Raw genomic sequence first — 20986 nt, forward strand, 5'->3', positions numbered from 1 at the left:
TGCGCAGGCAATAACATCTCAAGGGATCCAGCTCAGAGTCTTCATTATCAGCTTCTAACAGTTCTTTGGACAGAGGAGATGGATAAGATGGCAGTCGATGATGTGGAGGTAAACGAGATACTGTTAATAGAGATAATAGAACTTATATATTACCTAATAGAGATGATGAAGAAGGAGTGCCAGAACGGTCATGGCAACAAATTGTTAAGAACATGCTTAATTACAAATCAAAATACATTATTATCGAGACCTACCGATGCCAACACCAGGGAATTACTGAAAGTTTTATTGAACTCCTTAAGGATCAAGATAAGAAACGAAGTATCCCATTTAAGTACCGAGAAGAACAATTCTACTTTATTAGCTACCTTTCCAGACCAAATTTTGACCACTGGCACTGCCTCCACCTCTGTACTTGGAACTCAAGTAACTGCTGTTGTGGAAGAATCTCAAACTGGCGTGATTGCCCCATCATCTTCAGGAAAGCACTTCCCCTCATCCGGTTGGACCACGAAAGCCTCCGCAACATCCTCCTTTATCACCTGGAAGAACCAAAACAGACAGTTTTCAGTGAAGAATCCGGACTACCATGCCGAGTTTATTGCGAAGGTGGAACTGTACAAGAGGGAGGAAGTACAACATCTACCCCCTAGGACTGGTGGAAGTATGCGGTTCATTGTTCCAAGATCCAACTGGACAGGCAGGACCCTCATGCCGGACCTTGGCCAACTATACCCATCAAGTGGAAGATCTTTGGGTAAACAGAGAGAGCGGGGAACACAAGTTGCCTTGCATAATAAAGAGATGATAACAGTGAAGTCTCCACCTCCACCCCCTCTAGCTGTGCACTACAAAAAGAACAGTGGCTGGTTTTAATGGAGAACTTTGCAAACCGTAAGTACAGGGTCAAGGTGTCTGATCTTGTGCTTATAATGAAGCGTTTTCTGGTATGTCCTATGAATGGTTTGCCTTGTAGTAAAGATTGGTCCAGAATTCCGAAATTGCAAGATGTAAGTCATACAGGTATGTTGTTTGAAAACACCATGTGTTATTATAGGTCAGAGATAAATGACATGTCAGCAAAAGAGCTGTATGATTTACAGACAAAGGGCTTCTCACTAAATACTTACTCTGCAGGATCATCAGATTTAATCAAAAAGGTCTATTAATTGGTCTACTAAAGAATCTGTATTTTATGTTGTTGGACCTCTTACAGTACCAATTTGATTCTGACCTTGAAGAGGCAAAAAAGTTTCTAAAAACAGTATACGAGATTTTTGAGGAGACCAGTGGCAAGCAAAATAGTAGAATCGTAGGAGATGTCTCAAATCAAAGGAATTGAACTTAGAATGGCTGAAAAAATTACGTTTTTTTCTTCTAATTTGAAGTTTATTGTTTTGTTGAAGGAATGTTTAACGTGAAATAACCACATTGACTAAATAATAAACTATTTAAGACTCAAGATTAAATGGAAAACTTCTGTTTTGTTTTGATTTCAAACCATATGTTAAAGATGATTTATTCTAAACTTTTTTGTTTATTTACTAACATTTTTAATTTGAGATATATTGTAGTGTTTAATCAATATTTTCTATGTAGTGGACTAACCTCAACGGCCACTCTTGGAAAACAACCTGGGAATAAAGATGAAATAGGTTCGTACAGGCAATATATTTGTTCATTAAGTAAGTGCAGTGTCAATTTCCAATGGGCAGAAAAACAATATTGTTCGTATGAGATTTTAACCAGGTACTGCCTTTAGCTCCAAGCAAAAAAGGTTCAAATAATATACCCTAGCATGCACGGTGGTAAAGGGAGCATCCATATAACAGTAAAACCTTGAGGTATTTTCCATTTCTTAACCAAAAATTTGCATGTAGAAGATGCTGATGAGATATAATTTCGTAATTGATTTTGATAACTGGGTAGCCTAATAGAATCGTAACCAGTCGCAAAATAGTTAGGAATCAGCCGTTGATTAGGCCCTTTTTTGATAAAATATGTAGTCATTACCTGTAGGAGGATTACCACCACATAATCTTACACTAGGTACTCTTATAGTTTTTTTTTTTTTTTTTTTTTTTTTTTTTTTTTTTTTTTTTTTTTTTATTGATCAGAAACAAATCTAGTGTTAAGTTTGGTCAATGAGATGTCTTTACCTTTCATTAATTTCGTTAAACCTTTACAAAAGGAGCACCAACTTAGACATAATAACTGGGTCGGGGTGCTAATTTAGCAGTTTTGACCAAGAACTAAAGCTTATCTCAACACACCTTTATTTGCATTTTCATATTTTACGAAGATAATTTCTAATAATTTAATCAGGGAAGCCTTTTTTAGCATCATCAACCAAAATACCAATGCTACCTTAGGAAACCAATATTAATTCACAAACATGTTTGCTGCCTTTAGCGGAGTTAAACCTTTGTAATAATTCAAATATTTTATTGAAAATAACATCAACAAAAGCAAACTATAACAAACAACAAACTGTTTTTGACACAACAGAAATCCTGTACTGGGATATCTATCGTGACAAATAGATTCTGAGTTTGTTTAGGTTTAAATATTACAATAATTTGTTTTACATTTGAGCTTTTTAGGGACTAATGTCCCTACAAGCCACTAGTGGTTTGTTAATGATTTGGGCTAATGGATTTCTAAATGATGCCACTGACAAGACTCATATAGAAATGTGGGAAATATTAAATAACAGATATAACTGAAATAATATGTTCATTAGAGCCTTATTATGCGCGGCCACTCGAGTCGCGCGCGACCGCCAGTCGCTTGGGGTAGCGACAGATGTGGCGAGGCCACGCGACTGACCGAATGTGTTACAGACATACATGTAGTTTCTCAGAGTGAATAAGTAAAGAAGCTGAAGGCGTCATAAACGTAGACAAAACAAAAGTATTGGGAGGCAATCTGTTACTAAAAGTAAGAGCTCAGGGGTATTTTTCAGTGTTTATATGATGATTTCAGAGATGACGACAAGATGTATTTTGGTTGTTTCCGGGAGAACGAGACGTTCTTTTTATAACCTTTTAGGAAGAATATGAGGCAACTTATCCGTATCACATAAGAAAATGAATAATTTTATTTCAGCTAGGGAGAAGCAAGCACTTACCTTAAATTAAATATTATAATGGTGGTTGACTTGATTTAATCATAATATTAATACAATATTAGCAGCAAAACTCGGCGTTGCCCAGGTCAAGAAAGTATTCACAATAATGGTAATAATTGAGTAATACAGACAGTATCTTGAACTTAACTGAAAAAAAATGGTCAACATCTCAAATGAAAGCCTTTGTTTTGAGGGGTAGTCCTGTTTTAAGACTAAGACATGTAAAATAACTAGGTACAAATGGAGTTACGTATCATTGATTGCAGATAAGTGTTAAAATAATAATTATTATTGTTGATTCGTGATTCAGTAGCGTGCTTCACGTACGTCCGATCTTAATAATTAATAGCTCAAAATTAAAGCTGGCATTTTACTGAATGTTCTTAGAGCAAAACATATAGGATAATGCAATCAGAACTGGCGAAATACGGCTTTAATTAAAGTAAGAATTTTTTTAAATCGGATTTACATTTTTGGTCGAGTCATACAGTAGATACATGAATGATCATGCTTGGTGGCAAATCTGTTTGTGAATACCTTTAATTTAAGACCAATATTATGAAAATTGGTCAGGTAGAGGAGACGAACCGACTCGGAAAAGAAAACCAATATTTATTAATATATAGATAATATAATTAATATAATAAAATGCTGAAACAAAAATCAGGACTGATGCAGTGGTAAAAGAATTACGTTCAGTGGTAGGTTTAAGGGAGAAATAGTCTTAATCCCAAAAATACTGATGATTTCATCAGAATTACCCTCTGAATTTAAGCAACTACAATTTCCTTAGTGTCTTGCTTTTGCAATCACCATTATAAGGCACTAGTGCAATCCCTGACTATCGTCGGTTTAAATGTAGAAAGAACATGCTTTTCACACAGTCAGATGTATTTTGTTAGCGCAGCAAGGCACGCCGGATAACTGCTAGTATATAAATGAAATATTATCACATGGGGCTTCTTCTACCTGTGCATGATAAGAGTTCACAATGGCCTAGATGCCTAGGTCTAATTTGATTGTAGAGGTAACACATACAAATAGTTGTAGGCTCTGTAAAAATAAATGGTAGCCTACAGCTCAATCACCATTCTGCCGGTAATACAGCTCTCAGGGGATATTGCATTTATTAAGCAATTACATTAAAAGGAAATTATTAGGATCACAGTCAAAGAGTGACATGATTTGGAAATAGCAAAATCTATAAAACTAGAAAAGATTTGTCCCCTTCGCATGGAGTGTCACTCTGTATTAGTTTTGTTTGTAACCTACAATGATAGATGGGTATGCTACACACTATAGTAAAAGCAGGGCCGAAGCAATGGGGAAGGGTGGGCCACTTGCCCTAAGCCGCAAATTTTGGGTGGTGGCCAAATTGAGGCTGCTGTACAATTTGTTTTAACCTTACTATAGGCCTACATAAATGTATTAAAGTGACCTAGCTAATATAAAATATTTATATGAATTCAGTGGTGAGGTGCAGGGATGGGAGCGGAGGACATAAAAATTCAAGGCGTTTAAAGACTACTTAAGGACAAAGTGGTTTCTATATTTATATGTTTAAAGTGAAGCCCACTCTACTTCTGATCCCCTCTCCGCAGTTGAGGTCCCAGGGGGGGGGGTGGGAGGGGAATATCCCCCCGAAATATTTTACATTTTATTAGCTAACATAAATACTATTATCCTGAGCATATTTTAGAGCTCAAATACTTATAAAATATGTTTTTAGGATTTAAATTCCACTTTTTTCTGGGGGGGGGACTCCGCACCCCTTTTTTGTGGGGAATATTCCATACCCCCAGACCCCCCGGTGGTCATATTCCCCCCAAAATTAAATCCTGGGACCATCACTGCCTCTCTGCTCCTTGATTGACCCTTTTTTTTACATATATATATTTTTCTTTAATTGCTTTAACTTCTTTCTATATTGTAGTGAACTTAATGTTAATTTAGAAAACTCGGAGACAGAGCCTATATTAATAGACAATGGCTGTAGAATCTAGTTTGTTTCCTTACAATCAATGACAATAATCATCTTTAAATAAACCTTCAACACGATTTTTGCTGGATTAATTAACATTTCAAAATGGCGGATCCAAGATGGTGGCTGAAAAAATTTCATAACCAAGTGAAAATAGGTAGACAATGGCTGGTGGTGTATACTTATCTTTATCTAGAACTATTTTGATATTATGGTCTTAGTTTGTAAATGCACAATGTTAAAATGAGCTAAATATAAAGTTATAAAAAGCCCTCCATACTTGATACTTTATACTTTTCAATGAAATGGCGACCATACAAAGTAGGTATTTTAAGCCAAGTATATATAAATGGAGATGAGTGTAGTATGATTGGCGCAATCTTGTAGTCTTATTAGTGACTAAGGCCGACTTACTATTGTACATAACCTTGGAATGGATCAAGATAAAAAAAAAAATGGATTGTGGCATTAAAATTGTAAAGATCTAGTTGGAAAAAATGGGTCACAACTCCACCTTTACATCCAAAAAAAGTATTTTGTATCCAATATGGTGAATCCAAGATGGCGACCGGAAATTACCACCTAGTCAAAATGAAGTACTTACTACCCAACAAAGTTTGGAAGTGGTCTGGGATTTATAATTATTGAAAAATGTAGAAAAAATTCAGAGGGGGGACAATTAGAAACTCACCCTGTATGATAGTATAGAAGATAGTTTGAATGTATTAAAATTAGGAAATATTGAACACAAGTAATTTGATTAAAAATAACAAATTTAAGTACATATGAATTGACTGGGTAGCTTGAATAGTTAGTGTTGCACTTGAAATCTAATGGTTGCCGATTTAATCCCAAGCATTCTGCTCTCTAGACCCAGATGTTATAATTCTATCAATTTGCAAGATGGTATTTAATAAAAAGACCAATGATCGAAGACCAGATTTAGGCTGCTCATAGTTGATTTGGACATAAACAAAAACTATAAGTACGGTAAGTAGAATATACATTTATTGTCACAATATTTTAGGGTACATAATATTTACTCAAAATATATTATTGGCTACGCTACAATCAACTACCAGCATATGTTTGCAATGGGAATTTAGATTGAGCCTCAGGGGGTTTCCCATAGCTTATGATAATAAAAAGGATAAACTGTTTCTATGTAATGATATGTCACAGTTTTATTACAATTTTGAATTTATGTTTGATACCTTAATTTTCTTTTCACCACACACCCTATAACAAAAGGTGTTAAGCATTCGAATGGGAATTCGTTTAGCAGATCAACTACCTACTTTCCTTAAAGGATGTTTTAGATTTTTGGGCTGCCAAATTACAAGGTAAATTTACCTTAAAAATATAATTCTTTTTGTAAAATTGTCAGTTTTCCCACCATTTTTGTTTTTAAAGCCGTGCTATTTTTTTTTAACTATAATCTAGAGAAGGACATTATCATAATGTATATTTGAAAGACATAGCATAGGTAATCTAGAAGAGTAACATTACATAGGTATACCTTGAACACTGTTACACAAAAATAATTAAAACTAAAATACGAACAATACATGTAGTAATATGCTGAAACTTAACTCATCATTTTGTTCATAAATTGGTCAAGTGAAAATTGTATCTGAACGTATAAAAAGTCTGCAGAATTAGAATATTCTTTTTGTTAGGTCTCAATTTCTTGAGGATTTACTTTTAGTTTAATGGAGTAGGCTTAACTATCTACAAACAATGAGTAAGTACCGTACCTTTATGAAGTAGTTATGATATTTGAATGCTCTAGAGTGTTAGAATGCTCTCAGTTATGTCTACTTCATCTTTGGCAGGGAGAAAAATTTGCTGAAAGATCATTACTACAGCAGTTGACTCTAACTCTTAGTCTACAGCCATACCTGGCGACTTGGTCGCCATGACAAAGGACAAAAGTAATATTAAATTACAAGGAGTTGGCCACACTAAGCAACGACCATTGGCGACAGAAAACTAAATGTCTCCAGAAGCGTCTTTTGGTCGCAGCTGTGTCAACAAATAAGCTCACCATGTTATCTTACGACAGTGGCCACAAAAAGCGACGAGTACTGCACTGTTTTCATGTGTACTGTATATTGATCAGCTGGCAGTGGTAAAAATGGAAAATATAAAGTTAAAATATAGATATTTTCATTGACGAAATGAGCGTGCATATATGAGAAGTAGCTTTTAAGGATTGAGTATATTCTCTTCTGGTGCAATAGGAATCTGAAACGTGATTTTTTTAAGCATTGCGCGTTGTCTTCAATGTCATTATGTCATCCAAAAATACTACAGTAGGCCTACATAAAATTACAGTTTTAAAGTACAAGTACATCATCCCTAAACAATGTTGTTGGGGTTTTATAAAAACAATGTTTCAGAAACTTCACTCCATACCTGGGGTCTCTCTTCATTTTTATATAGTCTATAAAGCAACAGAGCATTATACTGTGATTGAGTGATAAGACGTCACCAATTGGTTTTAGAAACAAGATATAAACCGTACAACAATTACTTTGATAGAAAATTCTTTTAATTCAGGTTAGTGGTTAAAAACTATAACGAGACCAAGTAGGCTACAAAATATGAAGAAGGCGCTGCTGCACGTATACAAATACTGTAACTATAACTAGGCCTATCTATTTATTTATTACATAAGCCGATTCTTTGCGTCAAAATTGTGGGCGACTTAGACGTCGTAGAATGACGGGAGAGGGCTCAAATTAAAGGTCTCAAGTTTATGCTCAAAAGGACCGTTATTTGCCTTTTCATATTTGACGAAGTCAATTTCCAATGTTTGAGTTTGTTAAAATAGTACAATAATTTATTTTACATTTGAGCTTTTTAGGTACTTATTTCCCTACAAGCCACTAGTATGATTTAATTTGTACAAGATCCGCTTAAATTGTATAATAATAATAATGCAAATAATAATAAAAGCATTGTATGTATTGGATGTCTAATCCAAAAGCATGAAAAAAGGGTCTTATGCTTTTATTTCTGTTATCAGTTATAAATTTTTTTAAAGAATATAACATCTCTAAACTCTTTTTACTGGTAGGCCTGGCCTAATGCTAAAAAGTTAACTGAAATGTTGAAATTTTAGCCTAGTGTGGCCACCTCTAGGGACCAAAAAAGTCCCCATGACAAGTCGCTAAGTGAACATTGTAGCCTTGAGAACAACTCAGAACATGACCCTTGTTAGAAATAATTTCAAGTTTAAACAGTTAAAAATTTATTTAAAGAAGGAAAATGTTTCAAAATTACAAAGTAAATGTTATAATTTAGTAAATAAATCACAATCATTGTAAATAGCATTCAATGTATCCATCAGGGCTGTAGAGTACCATTCTAAATTCTAATTCTTCGAAGGTTGCAACATAAGTGTTCATTTTATCTGGCAAGAATTTTCTTGTTTAATCACGAGTGATCCATCTGACATATTATATTTAAATACATGTTTAAAACTTGTGACTATATTTTGAAACAACAGTTTAACCAATTTGGGTCAGTTTTTCCAAAAATCAAGCTATATTTATAAAAGAGGAAGTTTGTATATATGTATATATTTGAACGTTGTGGACTCCAAACCGCTCGACAGATTGTAATGAAACTTTCAGGCATTATTAAGCATTATTCAAGGATGGTTTGTGTGAAGTTTGGTGCAGATCCGTCAAAAGGGCTCCGCCCCAGTGGCTCTGGAGTTTTCCATGTTAACCTTATCTTATACGTCGACTCTTATGCATTTCTTCGTAATACGCAAACTCCTCCTAGACGGCTGAATAAATCGTTTTTAAATTTTGCATGGTGATAAAGACCATACCGGTGAGTGCCAACATCTATATGGCGTTAAAAGGTCTCTCAGGAATCCGCCCCACTGGGTCTCAAAGTTTCAATGTAATCCTTATGGAAGCAGTATTTGACACATAAACAAAGACATATGATCAGCTGTTGACTTTTGAAAGCAGTAGATAAAGAAATAGCTGATAGCATTATTCCACAGATATTGGAACTGAAACGGTATAGATCATAAATATAATCAAATGTCGACACTAGCTTGAGGTCCGTGACGTAGGAAGTGGTGAAGGAAGTAGTAAAGGTAAGCAGTCTGGAGTGTGGAAACTGTTTATGACGATTAGATTAAGGTATCTGCATTCCTAAAATTCTATAGGAAGGGGGAAAACAGTTCCGCGACGTAGGAAGTGCCGAAGTGGTGAAGTAAGTAGTAAAGGTGAGCTGTTCGGGGTGTGGGATCTGTTTAAGACCATTATATTAAGGTATTTGCAATCCTATGATGCTATGGGAAGGGAGGGAAACAGGTCCGAGACGTAGGAAAGTAAAGGAAGTAGTAAAGGCAAGCAGTCCGGACTGTGGGAACTGTTTGTGACGAATAGATTAAGGTATCTGCAATTCTAAAATGCTATGGAAAGGGAGGGAAACAGGTCCGTGACATAGGAAGTGGTGAAGGAAGTAGTAAAGGCGAGCAGTCCGGAGTGTGGGAACTGTTTATGACTATTAGATAAAGGTTATTTTTTCCAAAAATGAATAGGTTTATAAATTAGAAAACCAGATGTCAGGGCCAAAAATTCCGTTTTATCTTATATCCTGTTTCAATCTCAGTAATTGTATGTTTCAATCAGGATAAAAATCCTGCATAGTATGGAAACACTGAAACAAACAAAGTAGTATTGTACAACAATAACATCTTGTCCAGTGTTAGAACAGGCTAAGTCTGGTTAGTTTAAGTTGCTAAGGAAAATTAGTAAATATGTGTCCAATCAAAACAGCTTTAGATGAGAGTGACAGTCTATTATCATACTAACAAAGTACCTTGCCTAGTAAAAATTATGTGCTAGGAAATGAAACGAGGAAAGGCTTCATTTACATGTGATTGTGTTAATTTGAAGCTGTTGTTAGTTCAGTCTAATTATACTATAGATGTTACAATAGTGTGCCAAGTGGCGCAAACCAAAAAGTACTATATTGGACAACTTTTATGTCACGCTAGCATTTTTTAATAGACAAGGCCTATATTTCACAGAGAAGAATTTTGCTCCGCTCCTTGTACGAGGGCTATCCAGAAAGTAGATTACGTTTTTGTCGGTATCCGCTAGGGGCGGGGCTAGCGCGTCCATCTTGGTGTTAGTTTGTTATGCAGCTCAGTCAGCATCTAGCCGTACTAGTAAGAGGTTTCTGCTGTATTCCGTTGAGTTACTGTGACAGTTGAAAATTTCTGTGTTAGTTGAAAATGCCGCGAACTGTGAAGTGCGTGCAGTTATAAGGTTTTTGACTGCAAAAAAACGTAAACCAAAAGAAATCTATCGGCAACTTTGTGAAGTTTTAAGGAAAACATTATTACTGAAGGTGGAGTTCCTCAGTTGGCCACCAAATTCAAAAATGGCCGAACTAACGTTCACCACGAAGAGCGAAGTGGAAGACTGTGTCATTGTGACTGCCAAACTTGTCAAAAAAGTCGATGCCGATGTCCCGAAAACTCAAAAGTTCACAATAACAGAACTCTCTATGGGTTTTCCAAAACATTTCGTGAAGTTTGTTGAACGAAATAATAACCGAAAAATTTGGTTACCAAACTGTAACCAAAGAGTCCATTCATTTTTTTTCCCACACTTCACAGTTCGCGGAATTTTTAATTAACAAAGAAATTTCAAACTGTCACAGTAACTCAACGGAGTAACAGAAACCTCTTACTAGCACGGCTAGATGCCGACTTAGCTGCATAACGAACTAACACCAAGATGGTCAGCCCCGCCCCTAGCGGATACAGACGAAAACGTAATCTACTTTCTGGATAGCCCTCGTATATTTAAGTCTTTACACTGAATGAGTTAATATATGATCAGTTAATGATTCACTATCCCTAAACGATCTGATACAAAAAATGCAGTGGAAATGTAATTTCTTTGAATTTACTTTATTAAATTTACCTCTGACTCTTGTAGTTTGACGTAAAAGTTTCTTAATAAAGACTGAGTGAATGTACTTATGAACCAACAGATGCATAACAGCATTTTCCTTTGATTTGTAAACGTTGCAGCAGATCTTACAAATGTGAAGATTTTCACTTATTTTTTCTACCTGAGTATTTACATTATATCTAAAGAGTTTGCTTGGAGTTACTTTTTGAGCCCAGGATTTAGAATGAAGCAAGATATGTTTCTTCAGAGCTCCTCTTCCAAAAAATTCCCGACATAATTTGCACTGTAAAAGTTGTTCAGTATAATATTCTTCACTGTGACTCAAAAACTTATTTGTTCCAGAGATTTGTTTCGGAAGATCACTGTTACTTGATCCATTCAATTCAGGTTTCTCACTATGACACGAGATATGATGACTCAAGTCCTGATCATCTTTGAAAATGGAGTTGCAAACAGAACACTGTGAATACATTAGGTGAGTTTTCAGATGGTTCTTCTGATGCAACTTCAAGCTGAAAACTTCATTACAGATATAACACTTGAGCGGTTTGGTTTCCAAGTGTGTCTTGATGTGATCCTTAAATGATTGAATTTGATAAAAGGACTTGTTACAAATATCACATCTAAATAGTTGCTCACTTACATGACGTAATTGGTGAGCCTTTAAGGTTTGCTTAGCAGTAAAACTCTTGTCACACAAAGCACATTGGTAGGGCTTAACTCTGCTGTGAGTCTTCATATGAACATCCAGTCTACCTTTTATCGTAAAACCTTTGTTGCAAATAGAACACTTATGAGGTCTTTCCCCAGTATGATTGAATGTGTGAACCCTCAACAATACTTTTCGGGAGAATGCTTTATTACAAACATTGCATTTGAAGGGCCGTTCTCCACGGTGTTGTCGAAGGTGATAGTGCAGTTGGCCGCGGAATCTGTATTTTTTGTCGCATTGAGTACACTGGTAAGGTTTTTCAACACTGTGAGTTTTCTTGTGGCATCTCAGGGATTCAGCAAATGTATACGTTTTTCCGCATTCTTCACATTGATACGGGCGCTCACCGGAATGAATCTTCATATGGACCTTTAAATAACCTTTAAACACAAATTCTTTATTGCAGACAGGACACTTTTCAGCTGGTCCATTCTTCTCATCATGGTTTTTAACGTGTCGTTTAAAGCTTCCATTATGCCGGAATGATTTTTGACAGATTGGACACTTGTGTTTTAATGTATCAGAATGAGTCAATAAGTGGATTCTTAAACATTTTTTCTGGATAAATGTTTTATTACATATTTCACACATGTGGGGGCGTTCTCCTTTATGCCTTTGTAGATGTTCCTTGAACTTTGAATTGATCGGAAAACCTAAATTACAAATATTACAAACAAACGGATACTGCCCAGTATGCTTGTACTGGTGAACTTTTAAAGCGCCGTTTGTACCAAATGTCTTATTGCAAATGGAGCATCGAAATTCAAGCTTCTTGAGTTGTTTTGGGATATCTGTATCACTTTTAGTTCTTGAAATACATTTAATGGATCTGTCTTTATTTTGATCTAATAAGTCTTTTGCGTGCTCTAACATGTGCACATTTAAACTATTCACACTATCAACTGTTTTATTGCAGAACGCACAAATAATTTCCTTAGACACTTGTTGTTCCATTGTCTTAACAATTTATAATTGTGTTTGTAAAAGTAAATACCAATAACATTTTTCTATTTATTTCTTGGGGAAATATGTCAACAAATTTTTAGCTTTCTTAAAGGAGAGATTCCAAACTACAGTAAAGATTCAATTTATTGATGCAAGTTTTTCAATTGAATATTTTTTTTTGTTATTTGTTGACCAACATTAGTCTATTTCTGCTCAAAGCTTCTTTTTGATCCATGTTCACTTCCTGTAACAGAGAAAATAAATTAGTCTAATTGAAGCTATTCTTATAAATAGGAGACATTTTCTAATTTAGGCTTCAAGTTACAATTTTGGCTCCATCTAACTTTTCCATAAGGGGGTCGTGGTTTCTTTGGAGTACGGAATAACTCTTAGTAAAGAAGGGTGTCCAGAAAAATGTAGGTAGGCCAAATGGTTAAAGATGCACATAGTCCAGTAAAATAAGACATTTTGGTATGCAAAAGGTCGGGTAGTTCTGATTTTTTGATATGTTGTTAGTATTGGGCCCATAACATAAAATCCAAGTTATCCACCTCGAGATCCTGCCGCTCGCCGCGGGGCGCGCCACTTGTTATCGAAATATCAAAAATCTGACCATTCCTGTGGGTTTTCACTCGATCTCGCGAACAGTTGATTTTACCGAAAGTATTACTTTATATAATTAAACGAGGATAAATTTGTGACAGTTTAAGCCCAACAGCAAGTATGTAGCGTAAATAATGGTCACAATACAGACCATCAAAATAAATAAATTTTCCAAATACGTATAAAAATTGTGGTTTTTTCAATATGTCCACAATATAGTTAATTGAAGCAAACACCGTATTGATTTACAGAGTATGCCAGTTTATTTGCTATTAATAGAAAATAAATGAAAGTATGAATGAAAATATCCCCACCTCAGCAAACCTGCAGACTAAGCAAATTTCCATTTGCTTGATTTGATTTTCACAAACCTATTTAAATAACATTAGGTTTAACTGGTATGTACCTAGGTTTGCTGCTATAGGGAGGGTAATATTGTATATAAAATAATAATAGTATGATAAGAAACAAATAAATTTACCCAATTTTATAAAAATGTGTCTATAAATAAGGAAAAAACAATAATTAAAATCTTTGCTATTGGAATAACTTGAGGTTGTTTAATTTTCTCCGTAACCAATAACTGTAAAAACATTTTAATGTACTAAATTATTTGTTTTTAAACCCTACAAAATGGTTTAGAGACTCATTGTAAAATTGTATGTTTTGAGGACCAAAAATACGAAAAACCCGTTCTTAACAAAAACCCCATAAAGCAACCGTTCCCATGGCCTGATCATGCTTCGCGAACTCGTTTTAATAAATGTAGGTTTACATGCCGAAAAACAGACCTTCAAATATACCTTCAACGGCAAAACTACTCTTTCCAAAGCTGTCAAATGTTTATACATAAACATTTAAGCTAAGCTTTGGGTACAATACTTTCACATGAAAACAAAATAAAACAGTGTATAACATAGTTAACAGTTTATTGAGGCTTAAAGATCAGGCAAATGAGATCTTCCAATCACAATCACTCTACAGATCTTCCATGCAGCGGGTAATTTTTCCACGCCAAGTGCGCCCATCTATACAGGGCATGCTGAATATGAATTAATTGAAAAACATGATTGATATTGAAGAACACAACAAATTCACAAACATCGGAAATTTCACTACAAGACGTACAGACGAGTTCTGGTGTGATACTGGTCTGATACTATTGTTCAAATGGATGAGTAATAATCATTTCGTGCTGTGTAGAGTATACTTCAACGTTTTAGTTTCGTACGTTGGCAATAAGTTGCGTACACCTATTTGACCTTGAACATAGTTTTGGTAATAAATTATAATACGAATAATAAAATATTAATGATAAAAATGAGTAAAAATAGCTTGCATGTCTGCAGGGCTACAAATGGTTCGCATATTGAGGTGTGATCGTGTTAAAATAACTTTTATTTTATTACCTTTCATTTAATGTATCAGCATAGCCTTCTCTATGGTATCAGTCGTTAAACAGTAGTTTGTATCTAGTACAATAAATAAATAAATTTTCTAACTAGGTAAGTTTTTTGCAGACCCTGTATAAAAAAAAAACTAAAGATTTTACTAAACTGTATCCAAAAAAGTTATTATCGTCCGTTAGCACGATGATTCCCAAAAATCATCCGATTTAATGGAATTTTGGTACAAACATTACTTTTATTTGTGAATCAAGAGATGGACTATTTATTATTTAGTTTGTATTGTAAGTGACTTAGCCTATTGCTTTTGCTTAGTGGCTTAATGAATCATTGAATCATCTAAACGTACATTTATTTATTAAAACGAGTTATTAAAAGCATGATCGGCATCGGCCATAGGAACGGTTGCTTTATAGGTATTTTGCCGGTAAGAATATTTTTTTTTTTTTTCATTTTTAACCCTCAAAACATACAATTTTACAATTGTATCATTAAAGAATTTTGTAGAGCTTAAAAACTAATAATTTAGTACATTAAAATGTTTTTTTACAGTTATTGGTTACGGAGAAAATTAAAAAATGTAAATTAAAAAACCTCAAGTTATTCCAATAGCGAAGATGTTTAATTATTGTTTTTACCTTAATTATAGACACATTTTTATAAAATTGGGTAAATTGATTTGTTTCTTATCATACTATTATTATTTTATATACTATATTACCCTCCCTGTAGCAGAAATGTGGGCTATCATCATGCCAAATTTCAGCCTGATCCGACCAGTAGTTTTCGCGTTTACTTTTCCCATACACACACACAGACACCACCTCTTTTTTATAATAGTATAGATATTACCCTCCCTGTAGCAGAAAACCTAGGTACCAGTTAAACCTAATGTTATTTGAATAGGTTTGTGAAAATCAAATCAAGCTACTGGAAATTCGCTTAGTCTGCAGGTTTGCTGAGGTGGGGGTATTTTTATTCATACTTTCATTTATTTTCTATTAATAACAAATAAACTGGCATACTCTCTAATTCAATACGGTGTTTGCTTCAAACAACTATATTGTGGACATATTGAAAAAACCACAATTTTTATACGTCTTTGGAAAATTTATTTATTTTGATGGTCTGTATTATGACTATTATTTACGCTACATACTTGCTGTTGGGCTTAAACTGCCACAAATTTATTCTTCTTTAATGTAATAATATAAAATTTCCGGTAAAATCAACGGTTCGCAAGATTGAGTGAAAAACAATAGGAATTGCCATATTTTTTTATAATTCGATAACAAGTGGTGCGCCCCGCGGCGAGCGGCAGCATCTCGAGGTGGATAACTTGGATTTTATGTTATGGGCCCAATACTAACAACATATCCAAAAATCAGAACTACCCGACCTTTTGCACAGCAACCCCATTTTTTCTGACAGATTTACTGGACTACACAGTTTTATACCCTTTTTAAATTGTTTTTAAAATTGATTTCAAAACTTACTTAGGCCTGCTGGCTACTGTATAGGGCCTACAGCAGGTGAATCACCCTTTGTTTAACACTCATTCTTTGACATGGTCTGGTGGTTTATTTATATTACGTTTTTACTGCAAATCTTAAAAAAATTCTACATTCAAAATTTTACATGGGGTTGCATAGGCAGAGTCAAGCCCCTCCTCTCCAGCCATATTAATGGACACCCATGTTTGACCTATATACTCCCCCCTCCTCTGTATCCACTGTGCCATCAGGGTAATTGTATATTGTACTAGACTTATTACAAATCAATCAACCTACAGGTAACTTCATGTTAAGAAATCATATTACAAACAGTATACAGATTATCGATGAGCACAATCAAACATTTAAAAAGACAACAATAAAATTATGTTAGCTACTGTATATTCAACGATGTGTGCTGTAATTGTTGCGAGATGGGTTTTGAAACGTTCCAATTGTTTTATCTATTTGTCATGTTATAGAATGCTTATAGTTGAATAGATACAACTTCCGTATCGGCGTGGTGGGGCTATCTGACGTTCAAGTAAGAGGGAGAACTGCCAGGTTGTCTACCAGACCAATAAGAGCGAGGAGAGCCTGACGCGGTTTCCATAGCAACAGGCGCTGTTGCCATATCGCTCAGCAACTCCACGCACGCACGCACATGTGCAGTTCCTCCAGTGTTATGATAGATGACAGTGACTACTTCGAGTAAAACAGTATACTGTCCGCGAGAGTTCAGTCTCCTAAGCTCCAAAACAAACATTTTTATGTTGGAATAGTATATTCTATCACTAGAGCCTCAAAAGCCACTTTTTGCTCGCGTGCTGAGCTATATTCTTCATCATGTTGCCTCATCAAACATAGCTAGAAAATAAAATAATGATTATGTAGAGATAACCTATCAAAACTACTCCCAGCTTGTTTTCAATATAGTAATATTGTGATAGTAATATTTATACATGTTTAAAGATTTAAGGCATAGTGATATTACTGCGCAAAAAAGATAAAATTACAAAATTGAGGTTTATGTCTAAAAAACAAAAACCGTGTGTAATACATTTTAAAGTGAAACCAATTAATCTTTTTTATGATTTTTTTCAATTATTTCTCAATTCCAAATATACTAAGAATTATAGTGCTTTATACATATTATTTCGCGAAATTTTGAGTTTATGCGTAACTTTTTCTTTTAAAAAGGAAAATATGTCCTTTGCCTGTTTGCTCAACTCAGCTATAGTTTTTACATAGGTAAGCAATGGACAAATCAAAACAGAACTCTGTAGGTGAAGACACGAGACTGCACCGAATCAAATGACGCGACCACCCACTCATCATAACAAAGATGATACGAGTAATGATGTTTACAACAGATGTTTACAGATATATACAGTATATGCCGAGGGCCAGAGGGCAGGAACTCTCAGTAGTGCCGTTGCGTTGTCTGCGTCCAGTGTTGTTGTCGTGAGTGGTTTTGGGAATTACATGGTGTAATATCGTGTTAAATCTGTTGTTTCATATTACGTTGTGTTATCATATTAATACTGATGGAAAGAAGAGGAGGCGCTAGTGTTAATAAACGAGGGCGTCCTCGCGTTCGGCCAGTGAGACCATCACCTTACACCAAAGTTGGCCAGGGATCTGCTTTACGCAGCCAGTCACGGGAACTTGTGGTTAATGTACGGAATTTTTTTCAGCGAGAAAAGGATAACAGGGCTATTTTAATACCATTAGAGAGGGTAGTAGACAGATCCGCAGCAGCGTTAGGTCTAAATAAAAATACAGTCGTTGCAATATGCAAGGAGAAGGAAAAACTTATTAATGAGGTTGGTAATGCCACTACGACCTTACAGACACCTGGAAAAAGGAGAAAGAAACAGAAAACCGTCACTGCCATAGATGGTTTCCAACAGGATGCTATTCGCAGGCATATATACGATTATATTAGGAAAAAAGAGCACCCTACAATTAAAAAACTCTTGATTTCATTAAGGGACGCAAATTTATTTAGAGGCAGCAGTTTTTCTCTCAAGAGTGTTTTAGTTACTTTGGGGTTTGAGTATAAAAAGTTGAATCGGAGGAGAATTTTATTGGAACGAAATGATATTGTTGCTTGGCGTTGCCGGTTTCTGCGGGAGGTGAAAGATTTGAATTTCGATAAGATAGTGTGGTTAGACGAAACATGGGTGAATACCGGCCACACCCTCGCTCGAGGATGGACTGACGAGACAACTGAAGGTACGTTAGCAGCTCCTATTGGTAAAGGTAGTAGGTTGATTTTGCTGCACGCTGGAACATCTGAAGGGTTTGTTCCTAACTGTTGTTTATTGTTTTCTTCAAAGAAAACCACAGACTACCACGAAGAAATGAACCATGATACATTTTTTAAATGGTTCACAGAATCACTTCTGCCTAACCTTTCAACCCCATCGGTTATTGTTATGGACAATGCCCCATACCATTCCAAGATTTTGGATAAGGCTCCAACACAAGCCAACAAAAAAACAGAAATTCAGGAATGGCTCAGTGTGCACAACATACAGTTTGAGGAACATTTAAGAAAAGCAGAATTATTAGAACTAAGTGACAGGTATAAACCAACGACCCCCAAGTATTTAATAGATGAGATGGCCAAGGCCCAAGGACACAAGATCGTCAGGCTCCCACCTTACCATTGCCATTTCAATGCAATTGAAATGGTTTGGGCGCAAGTCAAGGGACACGTTGCTCGAAACAATAAAGCATTTAACCTAACTGAAATTAAAAGATTAACTGAAGAAGGCATTGGACAAGTGACAAGCGTAGAATGGACGGATATCGTAAGACATACAAAAAAAATAATTTTAGAAGCGTGGGCACAAGAGGGTCTCATTGAAACAGCAGTTGAAGAACTAATAATACACCTTAATGGAGATGACAGTGACAGTGAAAATAGTGACCTTGAGGATTTTTCTGATGAATACAGAGTGCAAACTGACGAAGGGACACAGGAAATATACGTCAACCAAACGTATGCTGATTACGGAGCAGATGATAGCGATGATGACTTCGATGGAATAAATCCACTGCCATCCACATCCACTAACGAAAACGTCCTAGACTTTTCACAATATTAGGTAAGCTTTATTTTGGAGCAATATGTGTGCATTTATTTCAGAAACAACTTTGTATTTAAGATGATTAAAACTTGAGGTATTATTTATTACTATTAGCACAGAAAACGTACTACTGGTAGTACGTTTTCTGTGCCATCAGTTTCTTCAGTCGTGGCCAACAAAGACATTTGTCCAGCTTGATCTTGATTTACTCGGAGGGTTGGTAAGTTGGGTTCGTAAGTCGTAATAGTAACGTTGCGTGCGTTTGCGTTGTTGACAAGTACGCTGGCGCGCATATTCTGTGTTGAAGTTAGTTGGGCAGTACTCGCTCTAATGACTGTAGTCCGCCGTCCGCGACAACGCGGCAACACCGCAACAGTAGTCTCCCCACTGCTCGCTACCCCTCCACACCACGCCGATACTGAAGTTGTATCTATTCAAGTATAACTAAGTCTGTAGTTGAAAAATTACCATTTGTCTCTAAGAGAATTAAACTAAGGAGGGGGGGCATGCTCGAGTTTCGTTGAAGCCATCCCAACCGCGCACCGTGCCGTAGTGTGGGGGGGGGGGGAGATACTGTGTTTAGATACATACATAGTAAAATGTTTAAAGCTAACCAAACACGCCAACCAATAAGGACCGTTAGAGAATGTCATATTACAAAATTTAATAAAATTTTACAGTTAAAGGATGAATGTTTTTATTTTTTGCCCCACTACTATTGTGTTAATATTGAATATACTCCAATACCATAATCCATTCCATAATCCAATTCCTAATTCCAATTCCATAATCCTATACTCAAATCATAAAGAAATATAAGTACCGGTATTTGAACATTTTTTGCATAAAAATAAATCAAATAAGTTTTAAAACTATAAAATAATGATAAGTACGCACTGTGGCATCAGAGGATGCGAGAACTGAAAGATTTCACATTTTACTCAAAGTTTATTTAATACTTCTTAACAAACATCAAGCTCTCTAGCCTGGCTCAATATGACATAAATAATTGAACATTCAATGGCTAAGGAAATGTTTTACTTTTTATGTTCATAATTAATTAGAATGGCTGTAAGTGTAATAAATGAGAAAGCCGCTTTGAATTTTTTCTTGACTTTGGCTATTTCAAATTACTTGCCTAGCACATAAAAATGCATTAAAAGTAGCAAAAAAACTGTATTAAACATTTGAGAAAGTAATAAGGAATGGTAATTTAATTTCACAATCTAAATTGGATTTTAATTTAAAAACTAAACTTAATAAACTTGGTTTAAAAACTGTAAAAACTAAAAAAAAGTTAAAGATCAAGTGGGAAGTGGGTCAAGTGAACGCCCTAAATTACACAAGTTAGTACAACTTCAAATTTGCTCAGCTTATTCTTTGAAGTGTTTTGTATTAAATGTGTTTTTTTCATATTGTTAAAAAAAATGAATTTGTAGCAAGAAAGAGCTGAAAATTAGCTTTATTTTGGTTTTTTAATAATTAAAATATCTTAAACTATACAGTAGGCCTGGTTAAGAGATTTTTCGTAAACCTCTGCTCAGTGAAGTAACCTAAAACCTTAATATTTTAAATTGTAATTGACTTAGGCCCTGAATGTTCCTATATTATACCTTAAAAACTATACTTACAAAGTGCAAGTTTTTCTTGTCATTCAAGCA

General features: G+C 35.2%; 1 protein-coding gene across 4 annotated transcripts in view; it reads right to left on the reverse strand.

Annotated features, from left to right (window-relative positions):
• Positions 1–441: 441 nt before the first annotated feature.
• The window catches only part of LOC129000111 (gastrula zinc finger protein XlCGF57.1-like), a 29785-nt gene continuing 9240 nt past the window's right edge, over positions 442–20986 (reverse strand). Inside the window, exons 2-3 of one of the 4 annotated variants that reach the window (XM_054427009.1) lie at positions 11078–12969; positions 442–542 (exon numbers count right to left, since the gene is read on the reverse strand). In XM_054427009.1, the coding sequence (XP_054282984.1) occupies positions 496–542; positions 11078–12734 (1704 nt within the window). In that variant the 5' untranslated portion in view covers positions 12735–12969 and the 3' untranslated portion in view covers positions 442–495. Of the gene's footprint in view, positions 543–6097; positions 12970–20986 lie in introns of those variants that run through there. The other 3 variants (XM_054427011.1, XM_054427010.1, XM_054427008.1) reach the window with 3 other exon arrangements.

Source organism: Macrosteles quadrilineatus, unplaced genomic scaffold, assembly GCF_028750875.1.
Source record: "Macrosteles quadrilineatus isolate MER2022 unplaced genomic scaffold, UCM_ALF_1.0 Scaffold_8__2_contigs__length_117827958, whole genome shotgun sequence".
NCBI lineage: Eukaryota > Metazoa > Arthropoda > Insecta > Hemiptera > Cicadellidae > Macrosteles > Macrosteles quadrilineatus.